Here is a 27,383-nt window from a genome sequence, read left to right on the forward strand (position 1 = left end):
AACAACAATTTTACAAATCTGAATAACACTATTTTCACACTAATCCGAAAAATCACTAATTTTCTTTCTCATCTACTATCAAATTTCTCTAGTTCTCATCCAAACATACCAAAATTCAAGAAACCATTTTAGTACAAGAAAAGGTTTTTTATGCCACGTCAATATTTCTTAGGTTTATTCAGTTTTCCTAATTTCAGGGTGAAAATATTTGCAATTTCTTTTCATGCATTGCTAGCTTTCAGACGACACATGTAAAGATGACAGATCCACTTAAGGCTCACCAACAAAAACAAAGGCAGCATCTATCATATCATATACTCTAAGAAGCCCACACTTCATAGCCATCAACATCAACCAATTATTTTCATTTGAAAGCTACCTTACTACTTTTCATGCAATAAATGATCACTCTCATCTTGAGATAGACGCATTTTCTATAAAATTAAAAGTAGAATGAGTGCTACAGAATCAAGGTCATTCATAGACCATTGAATGCAGTGAACAGAGTAGCTTCTCATATATTGTCTAACAAATGATTAATTGAAGAGAAAACACAAGACCAAAAAAAAAAAATCTACTCTCACAAAGAAGAAAACAATAGAATAAATCAATGTATGACTTCCTATCAAGTACATATCTAATTCCTGTAACGTCAGAAGGATTTTCTTTCATGGTAATTGGATTTTCTTTCATGATTTAATTACCGCATCACCGACTCTTTCACAAAAGCTCGACCCGCAGTGCTAAAAATGTTAAAAATATATATATATGTGTCAATTTTGCTCATATAGATGAGCTAAGGAGCTAATAATAATATACAAGCTAAGTAACCAAACTTTAATTGAGAATCAAGGAACAAATAATTTAATGTGGAACCGTAAAGGAAAGCGGATTCAAAAGAAGAAAAAAGATCTCTTACTGAGATCCTTATTCACCACAATATCATCGGGCTAGAAATTTAGATAACCTATAATTTTTCTGGAGATATTATTTTCTAGGTAAGCAGATCTGTAGGCACCGAAATGTGTTGATACCAAAATAAAGCACGAAATTTTCTAAGATATCTCGAAAGATGGAATGACGGGGTCTATGTTCAAGGGAGACTAGAAATACAACATGCTAATATATTGATATGTACTGGTTTCAAATGTAGCGCTGATGGACTCCGTGCACTACTTAAAGAAGAAATAATTCCTTATAGCCCCCAGAGAATATTAAAAGGACAATTATACCCTTAAAAGACGAGAAATATCATATGCGAACATGCGTAACATATCCCTTTCCTCTCAATTTTTTTTTTAAATGCCCCAATTGTCCTTTTCTTCCTAATTTCTATATAGATAAACATTGGAGGGATTCTTTGGCATGTTTCGGAGTTGATGAGAATTGGAGATGCATTCAATATTTTGTAGGGGTACACAATATATTTGTTATATTAGTAGGTCTGTACATTGTTTCTACTTTTGCAAAATTTTGCATGATCCTTTAATGTTCTTCATGGGGTGAAAGTAAGATTGACCCAAAAAGCAACTTTATGGATTTAATTGTAAGCTAATTTAATTAATTAGTACAAAGGAACTCACGAGTATTCGAGGTGAACATTCAAGAATCGGTGATTCTCCTTGCTCTGAGATATTGTTATGGAACCTTCTATTACTTGATCTTGCCTGACATCCATTGGTTCGTAAAAATATAGAATTGTCTGAAAAAAATAGGAAAAAAAGTGCATTGGTATTGAAAAGTAGAACGCAGATAAATGATTAATTGCATGCATATTCCTTGAAATACTTGAGGTTATAAGCTCCTTTGCAAGGATCATATCAATGCTAAAGAATAATAAGTGTATATGGAATCTCAACAATAAATTTAAGAAATCCAGAAACCAAAAAATATATAGTTCAATCCTCGAGATGTATCCATACTTGTTGCCAGTGAGTGGGGGTCTCCTCAGGTGCAGTAGATAGCACAATTGTATCACTCTGCCGTCTCTTCCGATGGTTACTGCCATTATCGGTACCATGTTGAAATCGAAATCCCGAATTATTATTCGAAGAAAATGTTATGGGACCATTAAATTCCACCTCGAACCAGAATGCAAATCCATGAAGTGGGGCTACAGAATGGGGAAAACCATAATTGTTATTGCATTAAAAAAGAGAAATATGTATGACTTGGTGCATATTTATATTGTGCAAGATATCTCCAGTAAAGATGCCAAAAAGAATTAAATGTGGTCAAAGATTCACAGGTATCAGGTTGTGAAGTTACCCACATGCAAAGAAGGAATTTGCTAGTTAAAAGGTAGAGAAAAGGTACCGCTCATAATTGCAGACAACTTGTATCTTGCTGTAATTGACTCAAGCTCTCGAGCTGTGACTGTATAACAATCAATATATTTGACCTGTCCAAAACAGTCAAACAAAGGCATTTCTTTATGTATGAAATTCAAGCCTTATTAAACTAGAAATGTCAAACATTTGCCTGTAAAGTGGGTTGAACATTTTTAAGTCCCGGTTAGACTTCAACAATGAGTTCACAAAAATCATTTAATTTAATATGATATTCTCAGAGCCTCAGTTAAGCCTCACATTAGATACCATGATCAAAGGGAGCACAATATAACCAGTATAAGATCAGCATAACACCAAATTACATTCAAATATAAGTAACAACACAAGCTTGAAAGATAAGTAACACATGCTTGAGGGGGCAAAAGAGTATAAGAAAATGAGGTAACTCTAGAGAATTACCATGAACGGCCAAGTTAAAACATTTTCACCACTAATAGTTTCAGTCACTGGCTCTTCAAAAGCGCACTGTTTTGCTAGCGGTATGAGTGCTGACACTATTTGATGAAAAAGAAAAGAGTTAATTTTAAATACTGAAGGAATTCTTGAAGATGGAAAATATTCTAAGGAGTCCATACCAAACCAGTAATTAATTAGTGGCAGGGATTTTGTGTTATATGACCAAAAAGTACAGCACTAATTCAAAATTAATTTTCAAAAATTGTATCATCAATTTTCAGCTAATATGTAGCAGTACCAGTACCAACCAAAACCACAATTGTGAAGGTATGGTTCGGTGTGAGACGTCAGGGCTTTGATCATTCCATATAATATTGATCAAACACTAGACTAAATATAAATTTGACTTGCGTAATCAATGAAAACCATGCAAAAATATGTAACAAGTAAATTGCTAAGTGTAGCACTCAAATAAATTAAGACTTACTATTTATCCCATAAACATTACGCCAAAAGTCGATTGTTTCATGATACCTCTCTGAATTGGTAATTGGGGCCATGTAAAGCTGAAAAATAAGATATCAGAATTAAAAATCAGGTTATACCTTGCAATTAAATAAATAAAAATTTATGTACAAAAAAGGGAACAATACCATGGCATGGGAAGGAAGGATTAGACCCCCTGGTTTTAGCCATTTGTCCCTTGCATATATAACACTTGGTAGCATTGTCTGTAAAATATTCGGAAAAAGAAAACAATCGTAAATGCTATTTTTATCAAAGGCACGTTATTTAATTGCTATATTGAATGTGTTGTTTTTCATATAAGATGGTGAAATGCCCATCTAATTATGCATTAATTATATCGTGCAATTTAATCAAGAAGATTCAGAGGTTATGTTAGGCTATATAATATTTGAGGAGCATCAATACACATCCTTTTTGGTGCTCCATTATGACCACAGCTCTGCTTTCCATTAATCATTCAAAAAATACCATGCAAGAAATGTAACCTTTGATCTTGCTTTATTTCTAAATCTATTGTGACAAATATGCACCTTTGATTTTTCCACTGTTTGACCTCGTACAAAAGCTAACTCCGAATTTTCGATTTTGGCATGAATACATTAGTTTATAAATAAAACAAGATTGACAATTAATATTTATCATTTGAAATTTAAATTGAATTATTAATGGAAAATCATGTTGTACTCACAATTGGGCACCAACAAAATGGGCATCAGATCCCTCTATTAGTATTTTGGTAAAAATTAAACGGCAACAGAAGTACGGAATCAATAAGTACATTTTGTTTTAGTTTCTTTTTTTTTATTTTGTGGGAAAAAGCAGCCATAGTAGAACTCAATAAATTCAAAACTACGTTTCAACTTCGCAATTTCTTGAGTAAAGTCTACTGGCTCAAATAAATGATTATATAAGAATTTGAAACACAAATTGGATAGGTATGGACATTTTTATCGGATTAAATTAAAATAAATTGGACCATTTTACAGAAAATTCTATATCTTTACCTCATAAAGAAGAGCATAACCCATCCATTCAGATATTATGACATCAACTTTCTCTTCTATTTCAACCTCCTGCATTTGGTCAAAAGAAGTATTAACGAGGCAAACCCCTTAAAAGGAAACGGAATGGGAAACAGTTAACTACTAATAACTACAAAAAGTATGAGACATGAGAAAGTTACCTCAACTCGAGAATGAATCACTGTAATCCTATCTGACAGATCATTTTCTTTCACAATTTCATTTGCCTGTTAAAAATTATTTATAAAAAATAATGTGGAAAGGAGTCAGGAAACACAGAACTGACAAGTAGTTGAGGAAAGATAAATTAAAATGATATAATGAAAAGAAAAAATATATATATATAATGATAAGTTTATATTGCTCTGGGATCATGAGAATACCTGGATAGCAATGTCACTTGCTTCAATAGCATATACCTAAAAACAATCCAAAAAATATATAATGCTAAAAAGTCCATAAGTTTGTCTTTTTTTCGCAATCGCTTTATTCATAACAATTGTTGTAAGTTTACCCGACTAGCACCAGCTTGAGCACAAAAAATGGAGAGGATGCCTGTTCCACATCCTACATCCATCACAACCTGATAATTTCAAACTTCCAATTAAATTCTGATTGTTATATCATAGCCTTTTAAAAGTTTAAGCCGAGATAAATAATTACTTTGCCTGAAATTAAATTCTGATGGCGCATGATTGCAGCTTTGTATGTGTCAGTTCTGATACGATCCTGCAAAGCACAAATCTATTTAGTACAAAAACAATAATTTGTAGTAATTATCTACTAAGATTTACTTACCAGTATCTTACTGATTTATGTTCTTGGCTTTTCTTTGTACATTATACCTGGTATAATTCCATACCAGTTGGGTACAGTTGACCTCAAGGCTTTCCCCCCTCAAATTATTTGTGTTTCTCGAACTTGTGCTGATTGATTGCTAAATTCATCTAAATTGAGTCTTAAACCTTTAGCTCCATACTTCTTCTTTTTTATCATGGTAATCAAGAAGTTGAAATTAGTATTTGCACTAGCCAATCTAGTAATATACCAGTGTTACTACAAATCTTGATTTTTTTTTACAAAGGGTAATGTTTGAAGCAGCAATGAGCTATCACAATGCAAAACTTGAGTAGTAGAGTTCAAACCTTGATCATTTCTTGGTGGATGCCAACGTTGGCGTACGATTGAAAGTACGCCTCGTCGTAACCCTCCCACATGGAGGCCACAGCTGTCTCTGTATCTGTGTGGTTACTATGCGTATACGAAGTTGTACTGGGAGTAGATGGGGCGGTCGGAGGAGGAGAAAGCGTAGACGAGCAAACCCTATACACCCCTCCGGTCGCCGACCGGTGCGAGCGCCGCCGCGAGTGAGTGTGCCCCCCGCCGTAACCGTTGCTATACCCCGATTGCATCGTTAGAAGGGTTTTTGGTGACCGAGTGATAGGGGCGCCCGGATCGGAGTAAATGATTTTGCGGAGAATGCTCCACGAAAATGATTTTCAATTCAGTTCTTGTTGGCAGTAGACGACAGTCAGTAGTACTTACTAGGCAGCGATATTTTGCATTTCGCGTATGAATTCAGTTGAATTGGATTTCATGAAATTGATGTGAATTCGGTTCTATTTGTCAAGCTCATCTGTCGTATCTATCTGAGATAATCTCAGCCGAGCGGTTGTAATTCAGGCCTGAACGGGTGTCATTGAGATTTGTGCCATATTACAATAAACGGTTTGGATCTCATTCTACCAGGCCAGGTACCCGACTGAATATAGGTGAATATTTAAACAGAGAAGTTTTAGCTTCATACAGCGCATAAACAATAGAATCGAAACAGCACTGCGTATGGTTTGTGCGCTGCATGAAATTAAAACTACTCTCCTAATATCTTTACCCGTGGATCTGAATTCCTACCGCATAATGTCTGAAGTCTGAACCAAACTCGTCATAACTGACAGGCTGAGATTTATTGAAGGTGTTCGGGCCAGGCCCATTTGAACTTTAACTTTATACATTTATTTTAATTTTTAAAGCCCTGTTAGTTAGTTTGTTGTTATACTAGTGTTTAAAACTCGTATTTGTTTTGATTCGTTATATTACTTATTTTCTTTGTTAAATATAAATATAATAATGTTGATGAATGATGTGGATGTTTACTAAATATGCGCATCTTATTTTGTTCTAATGTTTGATTAACATAATATTGTAATTTGTCTTATTTTGTGAAAAATATTAATTCATAATTTTTTTTCTCAAAAGTTGTTTAATGATTTAAATCTTACTCTCATAAATTGTATAACACGTTTTATATTCCGAACTATAGAATTTATGCCCATAAAACTAAAGGTAAATAGACCGAAATAACACGAGCCTTTTGGACTTGAATGTTCTTGCCATCCATTGCAGTAGTTTTCTTCTTTCCTTTTTTTTATTATTTTTTGTCGTTTAAGAATTGCATGATCACGTGCCTTCGTCTTGAGATAGCTCATATACCATATCAGGTGCCTAATTATACTATAATTATACTATACAGTATTGGCAATTAGGGGTGTCAATGAGTATGATATGGATAGAGTGAAAGTTTTATATCTATACCTTACTCAATACTCATTAAGAATTGATCTTAATTAACCTATGCTATACTTATCTGTTAAAATTATCGGATAACAAAATAGTAGCGGATGAATAATGAAAAATAATAATATAATAATTATTTTTATTATATTTTACAAATAGAACATCAAAAATTATTTATTTCACACATATACAATCACATTACTAATAAAAAAAATGTGCAATCAATTCCATTTTTTTTATAAAACGAGAGAATTCAAAAACACGAATATCTAATTAGATACATTAAATTATTTAACTAAATAACAAAATGTGCAGATAAAAATAATATGTTTAACATTTTTCTGTAGTAAAAAACATACACTAAATAACAAAAATAAATCACTAATTATTGCTCAAACAATATCATAATATATCACGCATTTAAATTTCACCGTCGCTAATCATTACTCAAACATTATTATATAATTTTATTTTATATAATTACTCTATAGGGTAATGGTACGAAATAGTCTTTGTCCGTACTCTTACCTGTTTAATTAATGAAAAAGAAAAATTCTTATTTATACCCATATATACTCGATAAACTAACAAAAATATAATCCATGTATACCCGCTTTATCGAATACAGTGTACGGATGGGGTAAACGGTTAAAAGGGTTTCATTGACACCCTATTGGCAACCATCTAATCGATGTACAGATAAATTTGCAAAAACCGATCAGTTTGAAATTTGAAACCAATAATCTGAATATTGCTCGGAATATTAAAGTGCTTGGAAGTGAAAATTTTACGGCATCTCTATTCCACTTTGTCTTTTGAGATTGTGTGGGTGTTCAGTAAACTTTCATTTTTTGAAAAACTGAGTAAATTTTGATGTGATAATTATAATTTCAAATGCAAGAATATGAAGTAGTTGCTGATTATATGATACTCATCTTTCGTTTGAAAGTGTCTTACTTTGTAAGCATCAATTTTGTAGTTGCAATATTAACAATTGCAAAATTTTCAATCGATCTGTATCTCCGAAAAATAAAAGTGTATCCGAAAAACAGATATCTAATTTATATCCGTATCCAAAAAATAAAAGTGTAACTGAAAAATAAAAGCGGATACATATATGGTTTACCTAGGAGTGTAGACGGATCGGATACGACTTAGATAGTGGTAAAATCATATATGTATCCGTTTTTATTTTTCAGATACAATACTTAGACGGATATTGCTAAACAATTCCTTAATTAATTAAAAGGAGAAGCCATGTGCCATCCAATTAATATACATGACACGTCATCAATGACATGACTTACATGAATATATAGTGAAGCAAAATGAAAAGGAGACTTGCCATATATGTTTGCTATCCAATTAATTTGGAATCTTGGATAGAATCATGTTTTGACCGGAACTAAGATTTTTCTAATTAATAGGATGGACAAAATTTAAGAATGATGCACAATTTTATAATTGTATTAAATATTAAGAATAAATTGTTTGTTAGAAAAGCGCATAAATAAATACATAGTTTGAAAACAATACAGTGAGACATAATGTTATAATTGTTTTTTCTACCCAAAAGACTTTTTTGAGATATCCTGGTAGAAGATACAAGTTTCGATTCAAACCCTGGTAGACTTAGGCTACAAGTCATTAGAGTATTGAAAATGACAACCCCCCATGAGACTGCAGCGCAGCTTTGCGCCTCCATAAACAATGACAATCCCCCATGAGACTAGACAATGACAACCCCCATGAGACTGCAGCTTCGCGCCTCCATTAACTGTGCAACTGCAAGCCCCAGTATTATTTAAAAAGAGAACCGACAGATGCATCCTTGAATTATTATTTAAAAAGAGCGTCTAACGGAACTTCAAAATTCCAAATTTTGCTAACAGTTACAATTAAAGAAATTTTACTAAAATTGTTATTAATTATAGATGTACTAGCCACTCTTATAATAATACCAAAAAAATTGAAGGACATATGTATAAAAGTAGCGTATTCCTTCTTTTAGCGCTTACCGAATACAAGTAAAAAAATTTGAAATTTAGAATGTACGGTCAGATAAAATAACTTTTTTTTTAAATTATATTCTTAGGCCTTTTTTTTTTAAAGAAGAAACTTCTAAACTTAAAATAAGAAAAAAAAGCAGAAAAATTCTCTTTTCTTTCACTATTGAAAATTTAGAAATTTAAAATAAGAAAGCTACAGATTCTCTAACCGTGCATTCTAAATAAATAAAAAAGACTTCTTCTCTTTTCTTTCTAATAACTGCATTCTAAATTTGAAAAAACTTCTTTTCTAATAACTTTTTTAAATTTAGAAATTTAGAAGCAGATAAAAGAAAAGGGAAGCCACGGATTAAAAAAGAAATAGCGAACTATAGAAAAATTTGAAATAAGGAAAGTATATGAATATGTTATGCTTTTTTTTTTTTAATAAACATGTGTTAGTTATTTATTGTAACTTTTATAAAATCAAATAGTGAATAATCATATTATCTCGTGTTATATAGATTTTGGTTTTTATTATAAGTTTTTTTTTAAATATATGATGTTTAGTTAGTTAATTAGCCTCCTTATACTCAAAATCGAGTTTCGCCCGTCCTTATTATAACTCAGAGGAGAAACATTTCGCTAAATGGGATATTAATCTGGTTAAAATGCTAGAATGTAAATGATCCCTTTTAAATAGCAAGGATCGATGTATTTGCCAATTATCGTTTATATAATGATTTTGTTAGCACTGTCAATAATATTAATCTGTTTAAAATGTTAAGTAGAAATATTACAAATAAATTAAACGGAAATGTTACAAATAAATTAAACGGAAATAATGTTACAAATAATAATTTATTCGCAGATGTATCAATAAGTAATTTATTCGCAGATGCATCAATAAATTAAACGGAAATGTTACAAATAATAATTTATAATCAATGCATGGATTCCAGCCTTCCAGGCTCATTAATTGGTGGAATTGGTGTCAAAATACCCAAAGGCTTCACCATGTGCCCAGCCGCCCAGGACAGATGTTCCTGTTAACATATGTTCCTGTAACAGTAATTAATTGGACAGTATTTGAACAGTGTTATAAGACACAGTGTCCTCTTAACTTATTCCTATAAAAAGGCTGCAGGCCCGAATAACATTTCTTATAAACTCGGAAAAATAAACAACCCAGGGAAGCCAATGTAGACAATTTGATGGGCAACCTGATACGCGCCCAACACCACGCACACCAAGCTATCATTCGTGCGGGCAGTTCCAGGACAACAGACCAGGAGAACATGCAGCTTCGCATCGTAGGTAGTAACTTGGCGGTAATGGGGATAATCAACACTGCAATCGCATTTCAAGCCTTCATCAATCTGCTGGTAAGAAACTTAGCATCTCCGCTTCCAACCTACATGAGTGTTACCCTCTCAGTCGTTCATGGTTTCACCTTCTTCTCTGGGATCACTGCAATGGCAGTCGGCTGGCTCTTGTTTGTCAAGGATAACCCCCGCCAACACCGCCGTCTTGTAGAGAACATCTTGTTACTAATCCAGTTTGCATCTGCTTTGACCTTGGGAATCGTACTTGTGTCCAGCTCTTCTTCGAGTTAATATGCACATGTATCTCTGCCTTTTTTGTACATGTTTTTGCTTTTCTTTGTGTGCAGACATTTGAATTATATTGTCTCGTGTGGTTGTTTCCTATATGTAGTGATGATCTTTGAAGACTGTAATATCATGTGAAAAAACAGGGCCTTACGATGCTATCAGCCATAATCTATTTGCATAGTTAGATTGACACTGCTACTATATGACATGAACTTTTGATTTATCTGATTTCAGTCATATATATAAGAAAATATCTAGAAAAAATATTTCCTCGATTCTTTTTTTTCTTGTATCCGTTCATACTATGTATTTTCAAATCTAAAAGTTGTTGTTTTTAAAATTTTAAATAATAGGCAATTGCATTCTTTTTAAAAATATATCCTAGATGACTTTATTTAGAGCCGAAAATTTGTCAGATTTTGAGATCAATGAAAAAAACCCATGTAAGAACTAAACTGGATAGCCCAATACGCCTCAAACTTGCACAGTATAGGCTTTCCTATTGTACTTTCTTCTTAACTTTTCTCCCAACTTGGGCTAGCCTTGCTGTAGGCCCGTAATCCGTAGCCCATTATTGTACTTTCTTCTAACCTTTCTCCCAAATTGGGCTAGCCTTGCCGTAGGCCCGTAATCAATAGCCCATTGTTGTACTTTCTTCTTAATTTTTCTCCCAAATTGGCTAGCAACTAAAAGTACCGAAATTTTTATTCTTATCCTCAGAAAAAAGAAATTTCAAACTGTCCTCAATTTTTCAAAAATTCGAAAAATGCATCTACAGATGAAAAAGCCAGCGGTAGTATATGGGGCGGGGGTATCCGAATTTTGAAAATTCCACTGTTGTGTATTTTAGATGTAGAAATCTGTGATCTATTTGGGTACACTTTTAATTTTCAAATATATAAATGTTAATCATGCCCGTTTGTTGGGGATTGAAACGAACCTAATACAATCGATTTCAGGATATAAACCGAATTTATCCATGATCCCTCTTTTCTCTCTCTCTCTCTCTCTCTCTTTTTAACTTTCTGCATAATTGTTCCACAAATATAATCGAACAATCTCTTTCCACGCTTTTTCTTTGCATAATATGAGACATATGAATCACAACATGTAACTGACATGCATAATATGTCGTTCTATATATACCATAACCGTACCATTTCATGCTATAACCATATCGTTCTGTGATAAAGCCGACTTAGCCATACCATTTTTCCAATTCTAGCTAGTTCTCGGAGTTGAAGAAGAAAAACGATATGGCTTTTATAAAGGAAAGCAAAAACACAAAAAGATTTATTTGACCCTTTCCAGCTATATGCAATCTGTTCTTATCCTTTTGGTCGTCAAGTTGACTGTCAATTTTATTGAAGGTCTCTTTCGAATTCGGGTACTAATTTTGTTGAATTACATCATTAATATATGTAAAACCATATATAAAATTATCATTTGCATATAATTCATATTTAATGAAATCAGTTGATTTAAATCTAGTCATTCATTATATTATTTTTGAAATTCAATATTATTCGTTGCCAAAATGATACAACATATTCTCCTCACATTGAATTAAACCGTGCGCCGCAAAGTCTAAGCTTTCCTGATTATTCTCGTGATTGTCACAAATCCGGAATACACTGTCCCTGCATCATTTGTTGTACCTTATCCTACTCCAACCAAGTCGAACCCAATCAACCCATCACTATTTAATTTATTAAACAAACCAAAAAGGAAACTGACCCGAATTTTTTATTAATAGAAATAAAATAAATTAAATATTTAAAAAAAACACTACTTTTGAGTTTTTTCGAAAACTAAATAGATCGGGTTCTGTAAACCCGTCCCACCGGACGAGTCTAATTGACCCGTCCCGGTTAATCGGATTAGCCGTTAATCAACATCACGAAAAAATAAAATAAAAAATAAAATAATTCCCGGACGGGTTTAAGCATCCCGTCCCGGGCCTTGAAAAAAAAAAAAAAAAAATCTGGACAGGTTAAGTAACCCCGTCCAGAATTTCAAAAATTTTATATTATATTATTATATTATATTATTATATTATATTATATTATATTATATTATATTATATTATATTATTATATTATATTATTATATTATATTATATTATGATTTTATATATATTATGTTTTTTTTGTTTTTTATATTATATTATTATATTAACATACTTATATATATATATTATATTATGAATAGAACTAGTTTAGTTGTGCTTAAGTTCACCAAAGTGTTTGGTGAGCTTAACTCCAAAACTTATTAAATCGGTTTCAAATGACGAATCCAAACCGTTAGAACCTGCCTATCTTGCGAGTGATGCATCTACATGTGAAAATTTTAAACGTTCAAATTAATTTAGTATAAAGTCAAGCGGTAAAAAAAAGTTCAAAAAATAAATGCACTAAAATTAATTTATTAATCTTTTAATCTTGACTTTATACTAAATTAATTCAAATGTTTAAAATTTTCACATGTAGACGCATCACTCGCAAGATAGGCAGGTTCTAACGGTTTGGATTCGTCATTTGAAACCGATTTAATAAGTTTTAGAGTTAAGCTCACCAAACACTTTGGTGAACTTAAGCACAACTAAACTAGTTCTATTCATAATATAATATATATATATATATATATATATATATATATATATATAGGTATATTAATATAATAATATAATATAAAAAACAAAAAAATATAATATATATAAAATCATAATATAATATAATATAATATAATAATATAATATAATATAAAATCTTTGAAATTCTGGACGGGGTTACTTAACCCGTCCAGATTATTTATTTATTTTTTTTTTTCAAGGCCCGGGACGGGATGCTTAAACCCGTCCGGGAATTTTTTTTTTTTTCGTGATGTTGGTTAACGGCTAATCCAATTAACCGGGACGGGTCAATTAGACCCATCCGGTGGGACGGGTTTACAGAACCCGATCTACTTAGTTTTCGAAAAAACTCAAAAGTAGTGTTCTTTTTAAATATTTAATTTATTTTATTTCTATTAATAAAAAAACCGGGGAAACTGACTGCCACCGGTCCGAGCCTACTATCCTAGGGGCTAGACCTAGACGTGCCGCGTGGCAGAACAAACTAGTACCTATATTAACAGAGATATTTTAGCTCTATGCAGCACAAACTAGTAAAAAGAAATGAAAGAGGATATAAATGATGCGCTGCATTAAGTTAAAGTAGCTCTGTTAATATATCTGACAGACGGTATAAAATACTGTAGATCATGTCAAATCTGGACCGTTTGATCTTACCAGTACAATTGGAGGACAAACGAAGGTACCAGAAATCAGAATCGGGATCGTGTACTGTATAGGTTTGCTTAGAGAAGACTCGAGGAGGAGTCTGTTGATTGGGTTTCAATCAGAGCGAAAAGGGGACCCAATCATTTTCGGTTGTTGCATAACCAAACAAATAACAAATGGCCTCAAATCATTAGCCCCCCTCCTTTTTTTTTTTCTGGTTTCTTTTGACTTTATTACTGGAGCGGATCTTCTCCATTTAAAATGCTACTTGTTTTTCTATTATATACCACCCTTTTCATACGGTCATCTCCATTGAAATTGTAAATGGAGACGAATCTACTGACTGTCACCGCAGACACTGTCAATTTGTCATTTTTACCCTTGGAAATATTTTTTGCAGTTTTACCACCCTGTCATTAGTTAAAAACTTAAAACAGAAAGAAAACGAATCAAGACGAAAAACTGAAAAGAAACAAAAAAAAAGTTCAAATACTTCTAATAAATAAAAAATATTATCCTAATTCGTTTATTAAAATACCAATTTCTTAAGGATTAAATAAAAAATATTATCCCATTTCATTCTCCAGTTCGCTATGGATCTTGTTAAGCCCTTTTTGTCATCTATTTTGTTTCTAGAAAACGCCCTTTCATTTGTTCTCTCTGAGATCCCATATCCTCTGAGGTAACAGAATATTTCTGTTTATATTTAAACCGTCCGATCAGAATTCAGGCCAATTCGGTCTCTTTAATATTCGTGCAAATTCTTTTTGGTCGGTTTGGATCTAAACAGAAATATTCTGTTACCTTAGGTATACGAATTCCTCTTTCTCCCGTACTCATTATAATTTTTTTTTCTGTTTTGTAAAAATCGAATCTCTATCCTCTGACACACTGCCCAAAGTTGCAAAACCCGAAATTTCTTCCCTTGGGCGCGAATTCTGATGAGATAGAGAGGAGAAAAACTGGGAAATCTCACGAATGGAGGAAGCGAGCAGTAGCAATAGTGGCACGTGCACTGGTACGTGGAGCAGAGAAGAGGAGAAAGATTTTGAGAACGCCGTGGCCACGCACGGCGACAATTGGGACGAGATAGCGGCGCTTGTACCGAGTAAAACCTTAGACGAGATAAAGAGACACTACGACCTCTTGGTCGAGGATATCAATGGAATAGAGGCTGGACGTGTCCAGTTACCGCCGTACTCTAGTGGACTGGAGAGTGGTGACCATGTTGAAGGAGGTGGTGGCGGTAAGAAGGGAGGTGGTGGTGACTCTGGTCATGGAGGCAAGGGTTCTAGGTCAGAGCAGGAACGGAGAAAGGGAATTGCTTGGACTGAAGATGAGCACAGGTATGCAACCAATTTTGTTAAATTCGATTTTTTTTTTTTTTTTTACATGTGGGTTTACTGTTTCATTGATTATAAGGAAGGTTATGTCATAATTGGTTTGATTTGTTGAGCAATTTTAACTTTCTTGGCATGAATTTGGTTTTTATATTTGGTTAAATTAGTTGTATAGAGACCAATTTTTTCTAATTTTGGATTTCATTTTTTACGGTTTTATTACAAATTCAGGATAGGTATCAAATTTGTCTAGGATAGGGTTTCCAAATTCAGAATTTGATTTTATGATGCTGGGTACTGTTTAAATGGAATATGATCTGTGGCATTGTTTGTCCAATGAATTTCATAATTCATGAAATTGGATCAGTTATGGTTGCCAGGTTTGAATCTTGACAATGCTCACAATCTGAAGTTAGTTATTTTTGGCAACTCCGACTTCTTATCAAGGGGAAAAAAGCACTGGTAAAACTTTTGGTGCATAGGTTCACTAATTGATTGCTCATTCAGATGCGGTAATAGAGTGACCAGTGTATTCAAAATTAACATTGGTTACTGTGGGGGGGGGCATTTTACAAAATGACCTACCTTAAAAAAAGTTCGGACAAAATACCCTTCTTCAAAATTAAGTTAATTTGTAAAGTTCGGACAAAATACCCTTCTTCAAAATTAAGTTAATTTGTAAAATACTCTCAAATAATCTCCGTTTGGACAAAATAACCTATCTTTGAGTTAGTTAGGTTCCTTTCTCACCCATCAAAATTACAAAATATCATCAAATAGGCCTCACCCATCAAATATCTGGACAAAATGACCCTCTTTGATGTTAGTTCCTTTCTCTCTAATTAACTTAATTTTGTAAAATACCTTAAAAAAAGTTCGGACAAAATACCCTTAATTTTGAGAGTACTTTGTCGAACTATTTTTGAAATTAGGATATTTTGTAAATTCCCCTACTGTGGGACTAGAGCAGCCGCATAGTTCAAACCGGACTACGCTCTTTTCTTTACTTTTTGATTTTATGACCTTTTCGGACCTGGCCCCTTTGCAACTTTGCTCCCTTTGTCTATATTTCATGCCTTCACTGGTTAACTTCTCTAGTTTATCTAATTGTAATCTTGCTTGTGGGATCTTAAGTTATCTATATTATGTTTAGGATTCATGTCACTTGTTCATTATTTGAAGGATTGAAGATAGAGAACTTTAACATTTCACAAAATGAATATTTTTGCACTTTTATCTACTAACACATATTTTCATATATTTAAAACTATATATTATATTAAATAAGAAATATGAAGTAGACATATATAAAACATACGGTATCCTGAAATTGAAAAGCTGTATAATTGTATCCTTATCGTTTTGGATACAGTACTCATACCTGTAACCGTACAACATAGGACAACAAGCATTTCTTAAATAAGAAAGTTTTTAGCATTGGGGTATGAAAGAGATGAAGAGAAGAGAAAAGAAATAAAGCCTAAAGCAGGAAGGAAGAAACAAGCAAAATTAGAGAGATTGAATTGATAAAAATAAAGACATACAATGAAAGAAAAAAAAAATCATAACAATCAATACCACCCATTTTCCCTTTCTGTGTCGGTGAATCATCTGGTGTTAGGGTCAACAGTAACCACCTTTTTTCTCACTAATTTAAAGTGCGAAAGAGATGGTAATCATATCTTTACAGCCTGATTTGAAATATGCCTTTATAGGAGGGCAGGTACTTCTCATTGAATCTAACATTTGGAGGGTATGAATCAGTTAGAATTAGGGTTAGGTGGAAAATTTGCAAAGCTGCAAACTTTCTAGGTTTAGGGTTACCCTGGAAACATGTCAATTCTGGAAATTTAGCAGATAAGTAAGAAACATGCCGTTGACTTGTCCGTGTTTAGGACCAGCAGTAATCTTTTTCTCGCTAATTTATAGTGTGAAAGAGATGGTAATCAAATTTTTACAGCCTGATTTGAAATATGTTTCCTTTCTAGGAGGGCAGGTCTCATTGAATCTAACATTTGGAGAGTATGAATTAGTGAGAGTTAGGGTTAGGTGGAAAATTTGCAAAGGTGCAAACTTTCTAGGTTTAGGGTTACTTTGGTAAGAAACATGTCAATTCTTGAAATTTAGCAAATAAGTCATAAGGATTTCTCTATTTCAGGCTAATCTTTTAGTTTGAAGCAAAAAGAACCAGCTATTGTTTCGATTTAAGGGATGCATAGATCAATGAAGCCGTAATGAAATCACGTCAATATGGGTTGGTTGGGGCAAAGGACAGATCTGACCTCAATCTTACATGTCACACTGTAAATACATTAACTGGTGCAGAACAGGGTTTTGAAATATTTAAAACCTTTATTGCATTTATTTATTCATTCCTTATTGTTTTTTCTAAGTTATTTTGGAAATTTGATTTGTTTGTCAAAACTAGTTGAAATGCATAAATTGCAATTCTCCTTTTTAGATCAAATCTAAGTTTTTCATTAAAAGCTGAATTTGATTGGTCAACATGTTATAGTGCTCAAATTTTTATATACTTTTCTTATGCATTTGAAAATGCTTTGTAAGCAATGAAGTGTTTAATTTTTTATAAAGGAAAGAATAATAATAGTTTATAATTGAATTTTCTCTTAGTTAAGGTCTGGTGTAAATATTTGCTTAGGAACAGTTGTTTCTGTGCCAATGCAGCCACAGGCAAGGGCACTTTTGAGGCCTAACTGCCTTAATTCCATGAGGCGCAATGAAAAGTTGGCGTAAGAAAGACCTTTATAGTTGCCATTAAATATTTTATATATGTATGTGTATTACTTAGGGTTCATTCAAGTGATATAAATTCCAACTATGACACATTCTAAGAAGCTATAATAAAAGATAACAAAAAGTAAATCACATGAAAAAAACATGTATTTCGTAAGTGACAAAACATGGCTCGTCTAGCTTTTAGATGTTTCTACATATTTTACTTCTTTGATTGATTTGTATCAAGAATAATTTATAAATTTCTTGAGTGGTAGTAGCACATAATTAAATTTCCAAAGAGCTACTCTAGAGAGCCGACAAGTAGTACAGCTATACATTGCTAGCTATAGAAAATCCATTATTAGAAGATGATAAATTTTGGTGCTATTTATCTTCTAATGCTAATATTGTCCAAATTGTTTGCTGTCATATGATCTTACAGTAGAAAATTGGTCAAAGAAAATCAAATAATCACCGAATAACAGTGGCCAGCTATTAAGGGCTGATAAAATATGGGTAAGTAATCCATAATGGATTTCATTTAAGGAATGTGTTTTTCTCCTTTTCAGTTCTAGTAGCATTGTGTTTTTTTTATTTCTCTCAGTTATGTTTTGGTTTATATGGTCTGACCGAGTTTGTGACTAGTTTCTATGTGCTTGGGTCTAAATAAAGTAGTGTGAATTCACTGTAACTTCGTTGAAAGAACCCATGCTGGCCTTTTCTCAGTTGTTGTCATTTTGTTTTTCAAAACCCTAACTGAACCTTTCAGTAAAAAATCATTACAAAAAGTTAAAAGGCCTAAGTTTTTTAGTAAGGTGATTGTATGAGAATTAAAACATAATTTCTAAATTTGTTTAATCAGACTTATGTGCTTTGGATTCCTTATTGTATGCCAGTTAGGGATATCAGGACAGAAAACAACAATGATCAAATCAATTGTGGTTCATACCAGTATGGCGTCTATACTAACTGTATCTACAAATCTGAGCTATAACATTAAAGGGCTAATAGCAATCTTATAAAAATAACCTCAAGAACAAACAATAATCCAATAGACTAGCCATAACATAATTTGTCATCAAACGTATTCTACTTTGGAAGGTATACTATTAAAAAGGAGGTACCAAGTCTATAAGAAGTAAAATTGATCTCTGTTTGGTACCAGATATCTCCCTAAAAAAACAATGTCCATACAGTTTAAAGAAAATTTTGTTAATTCCCATGCAGGCTATTTCTTTTGGGGCTGGACAAGTATGGAAAGGGTGACTGGCGCAGCATCTCTCGCAACTTTGTGATCTCTCGCACACCAACCCAGGTTGCTAGTCACGCACAGAAGTACTTCATTCGCCTCAATTCAATGAACAAGGAGCGGCGCCGCTCCAGCATCCACGATATCACCAGCGTCACATCCTCCACCGACCTCTCGTCCCCCATCACCGGCCAAACTGCCGCTGCCACCGCCACCACCAACACCTCTTCTGCCAAGGCCTCTTCCAAACCACCTCCCCAAACCCCCGTCCCTGTACCAGTCCCCGTACCTATGTACGGTACAACTATCGGGCAGCCTGTCGGTCCTCTTGGCCCAGCAGTGGGAACACCTGTGACGGTTCCACCCCACATGGCATATGGTGTGCGGGCCCCTGTTGCAGGGGGGATGGTACCTGGTGCACCAGTTGCACCGGTCGCCCCACCTATGACGTACCCAATGCCTCCTGCATCTCACCGATGAAGTGGGACAGATGTGTTAAATTAGTGTTTATTCAGGGTTAATTTAATGAACAATGTGTAATCATAATAAAAGAGTAATTTAGACTATTGATCAGGTAGGATTTTGATGGGAGAAATAATGAAAATCGGTGTATATCTGCAGATGATGGTTATTGTGTATTCTAAGGTTTAAAAGATTTTCGGAAACTGGAGACGTAGTTTAATGGCATTTTATTAGCGGCTTTGAGAAGAAACTGAGTTCAATTCTTCATGTTTATTGCTTGAACTCTTCATACTATTTTCACCAGTGAGGTTATGATACTTTGCAAAACGTGGATCGGTCCATACTATGAATTTATATCTTTATTTTTAAGTTTAAACAGTTAATTGAGTTGCTCAAGATAATTTTCATATGAAAATATAGTTGAACATGAGATTATACCTTTTTAGAATTTTTTTACTATTTTTTTTAGATAGGTTGAATACGCCTTTTGGGTGGTTCAGAATTTATACACAGGTGATATTCTACTTATTTTAAAATATTGTATAAAAATTCAAAAAAATGTAAAAATTTGATGCCCAAGTACATTTTCATATGAAGATTATGTTGAATGGTTCTGATCTGTTTGAACTTTAAAACGAAAATATGAACCCATAGTAGGATTGATATGAGCTTTGCAAAATACTAGTCTCACTCTTATTTTCATTTCATTTTTAAGTTTTGTTTTGCTTTAAATTGTCTAGATTTTGAGCTGCTCTATTCCTAATTCCCCAAAAAAGGCAAAAAATGTTGACACATTAACCCAAATCCTTGGCATGGAAAAGCTTAAACTCGATCCAATTACGACAAAGGAACTCAAAATTATATATCTTAGTTGTTCACTTTACCAAGTGTATACGCTCCAACTGAAAAAGAAAGGAAGATTATATTTATTTATTTCAGATTTCAATCTAAAGAAACACAGACTCAAATAACAATCAAAATAACTTTAATCTACAGTAAGGTACGCAGATGCTCCTGTAAAAATAAGAACATCCTCCTTAACAGGGCACAAACTCATTGATGGGCCTTGGACTGGGCCCATTGAATTGTGAAGTTGTTGGTTTTGAGATGGTCGAGAATTGTGAGAATTTGATAGTGTCCCCAGAAGCGCCGCAAGCTTCCTCGACTGAAGCGACGACGGAGAGAGCGAAAGCGACTCAGCGAGATGAGCGGAGGGGGAATGCTGGGTGCATTGTGGGGGACGCGAGTGATGGAGATAGTGAGGAAGAACGACTCGCCGGGGCTGCTCTGGAAGCGGATTAAGCTAACCACCACCCGCAAGGCCAACGCCAAGAAGCGCCTACGACGCGTCTGGCAGGTCCAATTCCGCATTTAATTTCTCTCTTATTGGGTTTATCTGGGGATTGTTTAGATTTGATTAGAAAACCACCAAAGGTTAAATACATGCTCCTCTTTTTACCAGTAATGGTTAAATGGTGATTCATTTTTCAAATACCGGTTGTTAGGATATCTGAAAATAAATATAATATTGTTAATAATTGAATTGTATCCATCCCTGACTTGAGGAATTCTCTTTATAACTCAAAAAAGCATCATCGCGCATATCAGACTCAATTCAACTGAAGATGTTTTCATAATCGCACCAATTTGAAAAGAAATGAATTGTGACCTCTATATCTTAATTGTTTTTATAAAATTGAAAGGAGCCCAATTTCAACTTAGATTACTTGTATTTTTGAAACTTAATCTATAATGAAAGTGCAGGACTAACATGGACCCTGCATTTTGGAACCTAGGTCATTTAAGTAAATAGAACACATTTTTCTGTTTCGCCATGTGCTTAATCAATGCTAATTTCTAATACAATAAAATTAAGTTTAATAAATAAAACAAACCAAGTGAAACAAGATCAACCGATACACATTTATCTAAATCATAAGGTGGGTATTGACTGATCAACAATAACAAAGCAGAAAAAGTACTCCGATGCTGTCAATATTTTACAATATAAAAGGGCATGCTGATTAATTTTAAATGGAAATCTGTGCTACCTCGCCTACCTAGTGTTGACCAATTGGCACTTTACTGTAGCCACAGTATTGTAGTGATACCTTGAGGTTTACTCAATTATGACCAGACTGACTGTCATTGTTACATAGATACATACAGAATCTATGTGAGAAAATTTAGTGCTGTAAATTGGGGAGAATGAGAAGCATATTTTGACATGAGCTCTTACTACTGGTTTAATCACTCCACTGTATTGTAAATTTGCATTGCAGAATGAGGCAGTGATAAGGGCATGCTCTGAGGTGGAACCACAAAAGGCATCAAGCACTACGGTTCCTGTGACAAAATAAGTAGCTTTTTTGTTCGAGGCCCATTTTAGTATAATAATCTTGACTATTCTTCTTCTGTTAATGTTTTTCTCGATGGGTATCTTTCTAAGCAAAATAAATTTGTACTGGTACGTGGCTGGTTTAGATTAATGTTATGATACTGTGTTTGCTTTGTTGTATTTTTCTTGTTCAATTTTGGATAATTGGAAAGAAAGAGCAATTTTGTAGATTTGAAAAAATAAAAACTGAAAAAATTTATATGATGAAGGGGAATGATCCTGGGACATGCCAGTGGCAGAGCATACCATACAAATTTTTCAATAGTTATACCTTTCAAAGCAGAATACCTTTGATGATTGTAATAGACCTTATTTATCTATCATTCTATTGGATTATCGTTTATTTATTTATTTATTTTTATTTTTTTTGAGATTGCTATTAGCCCTCTAATGTTATAGCTCAGTTTTGCACATGAGGTAGTATAGACAGCATACTGGTATGAACCACAATTGACTTGATCGTGTTTTTTTTTTCTTTTCTGTCCCGATATCCCGAACTGGCATACAATAAAAACTGTACAAGTAATCCAAAGCACATTAGTTTGATTAAACTAATTTAGAAAAATGTTCTGTTTATGTTTTAATTCTCATACAATCAATTTACTTTGAAAAACAATATGACAACAACTGAGAAAAGGCCAACATGGGTTCTTATTTTCATATCGTTTTTAAGTTATGTTTTAAATTGTTTAAATATTGAGCTGCCGAAACCTACTGATTTACCAAAAAGGCAAAAAGGTGATACATTAACCCAAATCCTTGATATGGAAAGGCTTAAACTCGATCCAATCAAAGCCTCAAGCCCAAGCTGGCAAACAACAGCTTTCCAAGAATCGATCAAGACAATGGTTGCATTACACCTCGTCCAATCAAAGACAGCCACGCAGCATCATTCCAGTCCAGCACATTTTTCTCTTAAAATCCACCATTAATATCCAGCGAAGGATTAGCAAAGCCACCTTAATCTCCTTTTTCCCATAAACAAAACGGCTATTAATGACCAAAGATTAATGAAATAATATCCACCCATCCTCTCCATTTCACTTATAGACGTACACCTCCATTTTCCTATTTAATGCCTAACATTTTACTAATCATTTGTTAGTACCAGAACTTTAATTCCAAATAAATTTAATTCTATGTTCAAGAAAATGTACGTACATGTACATTGATGTAAAGTATATAAAATAACGAATTGGTATAGTTGAATTTGCATTAGCATTTTTATGATAAAATGGAGAGGAGAACCATGAAATGATATGGACGCACCTCTTTGTATGAATTAAATAGTGGTTGGGCACGCAAAAAACGGACGGGAGGCGTTTAGGTTTCCACACCATTTTCTTTATTAGCAATAATACATCTCTTTTTCTCTCTAATTTATATTTTTGTTGGATATCAGTATCTTCTCTCAGAAGCCTCTTTCAAAACTACCTCTACAACCGACATATTATATTCTCTTATGAAATGCTAATGGCAAATGATGATGAACAATTGAATATGATGCCAATTGAGAAAGAAAGATGCAAAAATAACCTGGTTTCATCTAGCCAGTTCATTTCATTTGTGCCAGAGAGCATGGCGGTCCCAGCTGCAATGTCGTTCCAACCCAGTAAAATTACTTTTCAACAGAGCTCTTATTTATTTACAGCTATATAGTTAACCATAGTTCAGCTATACTTAATTAGTTATAATATTTGTCATATTTTACTTGGGAAAAAAAGGAGGCCATAGTAACCTTTTGCGGTTTTGCCCCCATTATTGCAACCCTTTTTTTTTTTCTAAATTCTATTATATATAATTTAGCATTATTTCATCTCATTTTTTTCGTTTTTATTATTAGTTGTGTCTAAAAAAAGTTGTTTTATAATTCATTGATTTTATTTCAGGCTTTTCTCACTTTGAGTCCTCGCCGAATCATTTCCAGTGTCAGTTCTCATTTCCTTGCACTTCACCAATCAACAGTTTATGTAGGCCACATATGCTAAATGATTATGCACCTAATGCATCTTATGGTTTTCAAGATTCGTGCACATACAATGGCTTTGATTCACATTTGTCGTCACATTTCAACTCAAGTTCTACTGTGCCACCTTCCATTCAACAAGATAACAATTTTATCAATACGAGAAGCGAGTACAATAACTCAGGTTTTAGATTTGTTCTATAATTATAATTGGCAGGTCTCTATGTAATAGATATCTCCAAAATAGCACATTGGATATCTTTGATTTTTCTCAATTCATGATATTGGTGACTGGTACTGGTAAAAGTTTCGGTCATATATATAGTTGTTGGTACCGACTTGAATTACCTTTGTTTTGGACCAGACCCTGTTTCCTTCTCAACTCATTTTTTTTTTCTTTTTAAAATTAATGGCGTAAAAAGAAGTTATTAGTTCTTTTTTTTTTCATGACAATTAACAGAATCAAAGTAGATCAAAATTAAGGTAACTTTATCCTATATTTTTTTCAAAAAAAAAGAAAGAACCTTCTCCTATATCTAGACGCAATTTTTTTTTTGTGTGTTCTAGTTTATAATAAGTACTCCAGCATTGTATATACAAGGTTGGTACATGTAGTCTACCGTCATTTGAATAAAAAAACAGACAGGAACTCTTTCTGTCATAGTATAATTTTTTTAGTACTAATTGTGAATTTTCAATGGTTTCTAGTACAAATTAACTACCTAAATTTCTATAGTATCTTTTGAAATTTTGTTTTTAATTACAGTCTTTATGGCACCTAGCTCACAATTTGCACCAGCCACAATTCCTGGATTTGCATTTTCAGTCAACTTGCCGTTGCCAAGGCCTGACAGTACTGTAGAAATCATGCAATCAATAAATCTAAAGGTAAAATATAAGAAATTTAACCTACAAATTATGAAATAGCTATATAAATATTTAATTTAATGCCTTCCAAGTTGACTTGCCAATGATGAAACAGTTTTTTTTCAGAATTCTCCAACAATGAACAGTTGTCAAGAATTCGATAGATGCGAGGTTTCAGGAAATCAAATCTTCTCACAATCTCAAAATTTGATCAATGTATGTGATAAATGCTTTCCATTTTGAGCATATTTACATAATCATTTTATGAAAAAGGGATTTATATTTCAGACAAACTTGTTGTCTTAATCTAGATGCATCAATTTTATATAATCATGTCATTATTTATGCTTCCTTATCTTTTTCTTTGTTCTTTAATCTAGCAAAGGTCAAGTCATCAAGAGATAGTGATAGTAATGCGAAAAGAGTTGACAAAAAGCGATGTTGGAAGTATAGGAAGAATAGTTATACCAAAGGTATTTACTGTATGCTCAACATTCTATTAATAAATTTTTTTCACAAGGTTCTAGTCAGTAAAGAATTAGCCATTTACGGGGATAATTAACCAGTTGTTACCAGTACAGTACTGTACTATGCGGTGTTAATATCACGAACTAATAATGTTATTCTATATATTTGATTTGTAGAAGGATGCAGAGGCTAAATTCCCTCCATTGTTTGAAAGAGAGGGGATAATGCTTCACATGGATGATATGGTGGTACCTTTTACTTGGGAATTTAAGTATAGGTATAGTTGCCTTTTCTACTTGGACAATTTACTTGTGCATCCTTGTAAATTCAAATATTATTTTTGTTAACTGAAAAATGCCCAAAAACTGCTTCATAAAATAAAAGGATTTCTTGTGTTTCAGAGGTTTGAACAAAATCATACTAATTTGAAATTAAATTCATAAAAATCAAATTCAACAAACAAGAAAATAACAAGCATGAGATTAAAACATAGCTTATTTCTATTGCTTTATTTTTTTTTCAAACTTCTGCAGGTTTTGGCCAAACAACAGAAGCAGAATGTATATTCTTGAAAACACAGGTACAAGAACAGAGTTCTTTACCAAAAAAAATTCAAGGTGCGATCAATTTCTAATGTCTATCTTACCGAAATAAATATCGATGATTTTCTTTTTCCAGGTGAATTTGTAAAGAAGCATGGACTACAAGCCGGTGATTTTCTAAGCATACACAGAAACCCAGCTTCGGCAACTTATGTACGTCGCTCTTTCATTTGTTTTAATGCAGTAAACCCAAGCTTTTATTTGAGAAATTTACCAGTTAATGCTGTTGCATTTCCTATTAGATGCACTACATGTTATATACTTTGTAATGTAATTTAAGTTGAATGTGTTTTTGTTTTGTTTTTTTCATACTGTAGTTTGTAAAAGGGGAGAAGAGATCTAAGCTGCCTGAACAGGATATTCCTCAAGAGCTAAGATTTCAAATTTTAGGATAACTAGAAGCAAAGTGGTGATTGGTTTTAATTTCTTGGTTGTTAGTATTTTTTTTTTTTCAAAAAATTTATATCATTAGCTACAAATTTTGGGACATCTATTATCTGAAATTGAGCTTTTGACTCCTTGTATTATATCCTTTTAATGGCCTGGATAAGATATTTAATTTGTTTCTGAAATTAAAATTAAAATTGAACTTACTAGTGATTTTAGTTGTTATTAATTTCATTACTGTTATTTTTGTGTAATAATTGAAATTGCTAGGCCAAGGCCTCTCTAGTCTCTACAGAGCTCATTTTGTTTATAACTTTATATCCGAGGACAGTTATAAAGTTTGATGGGCCGAAAATTTGAGGCCTTGTTTTCAGCCCATATAACTAAGATTGTAACTTAGTTTCAGCACAGAACATAATTTCTACAAATATTTTAAGCACTGTGCATTTATTATAGTCTTCTTTTTTAGGCTCGTCGGAGCTTCTTTTTAGAAAGTAAAATAAATAAATTTATGCTGAAAAAGTAGGGGTGAAAACGGAGCGGATAGGAGTAAAATCATAAATACATTGTTTTTTTTTTTTTTTTTATACGGAGCTGATATCAGATATATCAAACGAATACGGATACAGATTCGGATCAGATCGGATATTTATTAAAATAATATAAAAAATATTAAATAACATTAAAGTTCATAATATTTATCTAATTATAATGGTAAATAACATAAATTTTTATAATATATATTAAAATATATAGTATTTATCTTTGAAACGTAAAATCATATCAGTATCCTTATCCACACGGATATTCGGATATCGATATCCACATCTAAGTTTTTTAATACGGATCGGTTATTATCAATATTGTTTTCACGAAAAAGTCATTGATTGTTTTTTTTTTCTTCGAAAATAGATGAAAACACACTAATAGTGCAGCTCTACCAAGAACAAAAGTTTTCGAACAAATATGTAATTAAGATAGAATTTAACGTCTAAAAAATATTAAAATTGTAACATTTCAAAGAAAAAAAATTATTATTCTCTTTTCTTACGAATTAATTTTTTATTTAAAAAATATCACCCTGGGCAGATGATTACAAATAAAAGAAATTTTTTGCAATGGTGACAGAACCTTTGGATCTGGGAAGAGGGGACTG

The 27,383-nt window shown here is 32.9% G+C and overlaps 4 protein-coding genes across 5 annotated transcripts; 3 read left to right on the forward strand and 1 right to left on the reverse strand.

Annotated features, from left to right (window-relative positions):
• Window positions 1-458: 458 nt before the first annotated feature.
• LOC144570677 (putative protein arginine N-methyltransferase 6.1) lies at window positions 459-5,808 on the reverse strand. Its single transcript, XM_078320447.1, has 13 exons — window positions 5,443-5,808; window positions 4,961-5,026; window positions 4,812-4,880; window positions 4,681-4,716; window positions 4,459-4,524; window positions 4,280-4,348; window positions 3,401-3,478; window positions 3,235-3,313; window positions 2,751-2,845; window positions 2,317-2,401; window positions 1,923-2,113; window positions 1,584-1,702; window positions 459-743 (listed from the first exon to the last, which is right to left on the reverse strand). Exons 1-13 carry the CDS (start codon window positions 5,707-5,709, stop codon window positions 701-703), a joined length of 1,263 nt encoding a protein of 420 aa, XP_078176573.1. The 5' UTR covers window positions 5,710-5,808; the 3' UTR covers window positions 459-700.
• An 8,789-nt stretch (window positions 5,809-14,597) lies between these two features.
• On the forward strand, window positions 14,598-19,789 carry LOC144570375 (transcription factor SRM1-like). Its single transcript, XM_078320422.1, has 2 exons — window positions 14,598-15,098; window positions 19,056-19,789. The coding sequence occupies exons 1-2, from the start codon at window positions 14,731-14,733 to the stop codon at window positions 19,555-19,557; spliced, it is 870 nt and encodes a 289-aa protein (XP_078176548.1). The 5' UTR covers window positions 14,598-14,730; the 3' UTR covers window positions 19,558-19,789.
• Window positions 19,790-20,681: 892 nt separating this feature from the next.
• On the forward strand, window positions 20,682-22,278 carry LOC144549101 (uncharacterized). Its single transcript, XM_078297844.1, has 2 exons — window positions 20,682-20,896; window positions 21,822-22,278. Exons 1-2 carry the CDS (start codon window positions 20,744-20,746, stop codon window positions 21,897-21,899), a joined length of 231 nt encoding a protein of 76 aa, XP_078153970.1. The 5' UTR covers window positions 20,682-20,743; the 3' UTR covers window positions 21,900-22,278.
• Window positions 22,279-23,253: 975 nt separating this feature from the next.
• Window positions 23,254-26,504, forward strand: LOC144549109 (putative B3 domain-containing protein Os04g0676650). Of its 2 annotated transcripts, none has more exons than XM_078297856.1 (9): window positions 23,254-23,549; window positions 23,827-24,087; window positions 24,670-24,791; window positions 24,897-24,986; window positions 25,151-25,243; window positions 25,415-25,515; window positions 25,772-25,818; window positions 25,917-25,993; window positions 26,158-26,504. In XM_078297856.1, the coding sequence occupies exons 1-9, from the start codon at window positions 23,405-23,407 to the stop codon at window positions 26,233-26,235; spliced, it is 1,014 nt and encodes a 337-aa protein (XP_078153982.1). In that variant the 5' UTR covers window positions 23,254-23,404; the 3' UTR covers window positions 26,236-26,504. The 2 variants fall into 2 exon arrangements, with proteins under 2 accessions (XP_078153982.1, XP_078153989.1); XM_078297863.1 differs by having other exon boundaries at window positions 25,418-25,515.
• The last annotated feature ends 879 nt before the right edge of the window (window positions 26,505-27,383 follow it).

This window comes from Carex rostrata, chromosome 2 (assembly GCF_964058835.1).
Source record: "Carex rostrata chromosome 2, lpCarRost1.2, whole genome shotgun sequence".
Taxonomy (NCBI): domain Eukaryota; kingdom Viridiplantae; phylum Streptophyta; class Magnoliopsida; order Poales; family Cyperaceae; genus Carex; species Carex rostrata.

Excerpts from the sequence above, each read along its gene's own strand:
- LOC144570677 (XM_078320447.1), bottom strand. The coding sequence starts at position 5,709 with ATGCAATCGGGGTATAGCAACGGTTACGGCGGGGGGCACACTCACTCG. Across the intron at positions 4,881-4,960 it reads AGAATTTAATTTCAGGCAAA|GTTGTGATGGATGTAGGATG; the intron begins GTAATTATTTAT and ends TGAAATTATCAG. Across the intron at positions 4,349-4,458 it reads TGATTCATTCTCGAGTTGAG|GAGGTTGAAATAGAAGAGAA; the intron begins GTAACTTTCTCA and ends GACCAAATGCAG.
- LOC144549109 (XM_078297856.1), top strand. The coding sequence starts at position 23,405 with ATGCTAATGGCAAATGATGATGAACAATTGAATATGATGCCAATTGAG. Across the intron at positions 25,819-25,916 it reads GTATATTCTTGAAAACACAG|GTGAATTTGTAAAGAAGCAT; the intron begins GTACAAGAACAG and ends TTCTTTTTCCAG. Across the intron at positions 25,994-26,157 it reads ACCCAGCTTCGGCAACTTAT|TTTGTAAAAGGGGAGAAGAG; the intron begins GTACGTCGCTCT and ends TTCATACTGTAG.
- LOC144570375 (XM_078320422.1), top strand. The coding sequence starts at position 14,731 with ATGGAGGAAGCGAGCAGTAGCAATAGTGGCACGTGCACTGGTACGTGG. Across the intron at positions 15,099-19,055 it reads TGGACTGAAGATGAGCACAG|GCTATTTCTTTTGGGGCTGG; the intron begins GTATGCAACCAA and ends ATTCCCATGCAG.
- LOC144549101 (XM_078297844.1), top strand. The coding sequence starts at position 20,744 with ATGAGCGGAGGGGGAATGCTGGGTGCATTGTGGGGGACGCGAGTGATG. Across the intron at positions 20,897-21,821 it reads GCCTACGACGCGTCTGGCAG|AATGAGGCAGTGATAAGGGC; the intron begins GTCCAATTCCGC and ends TTTGCATTGCAG.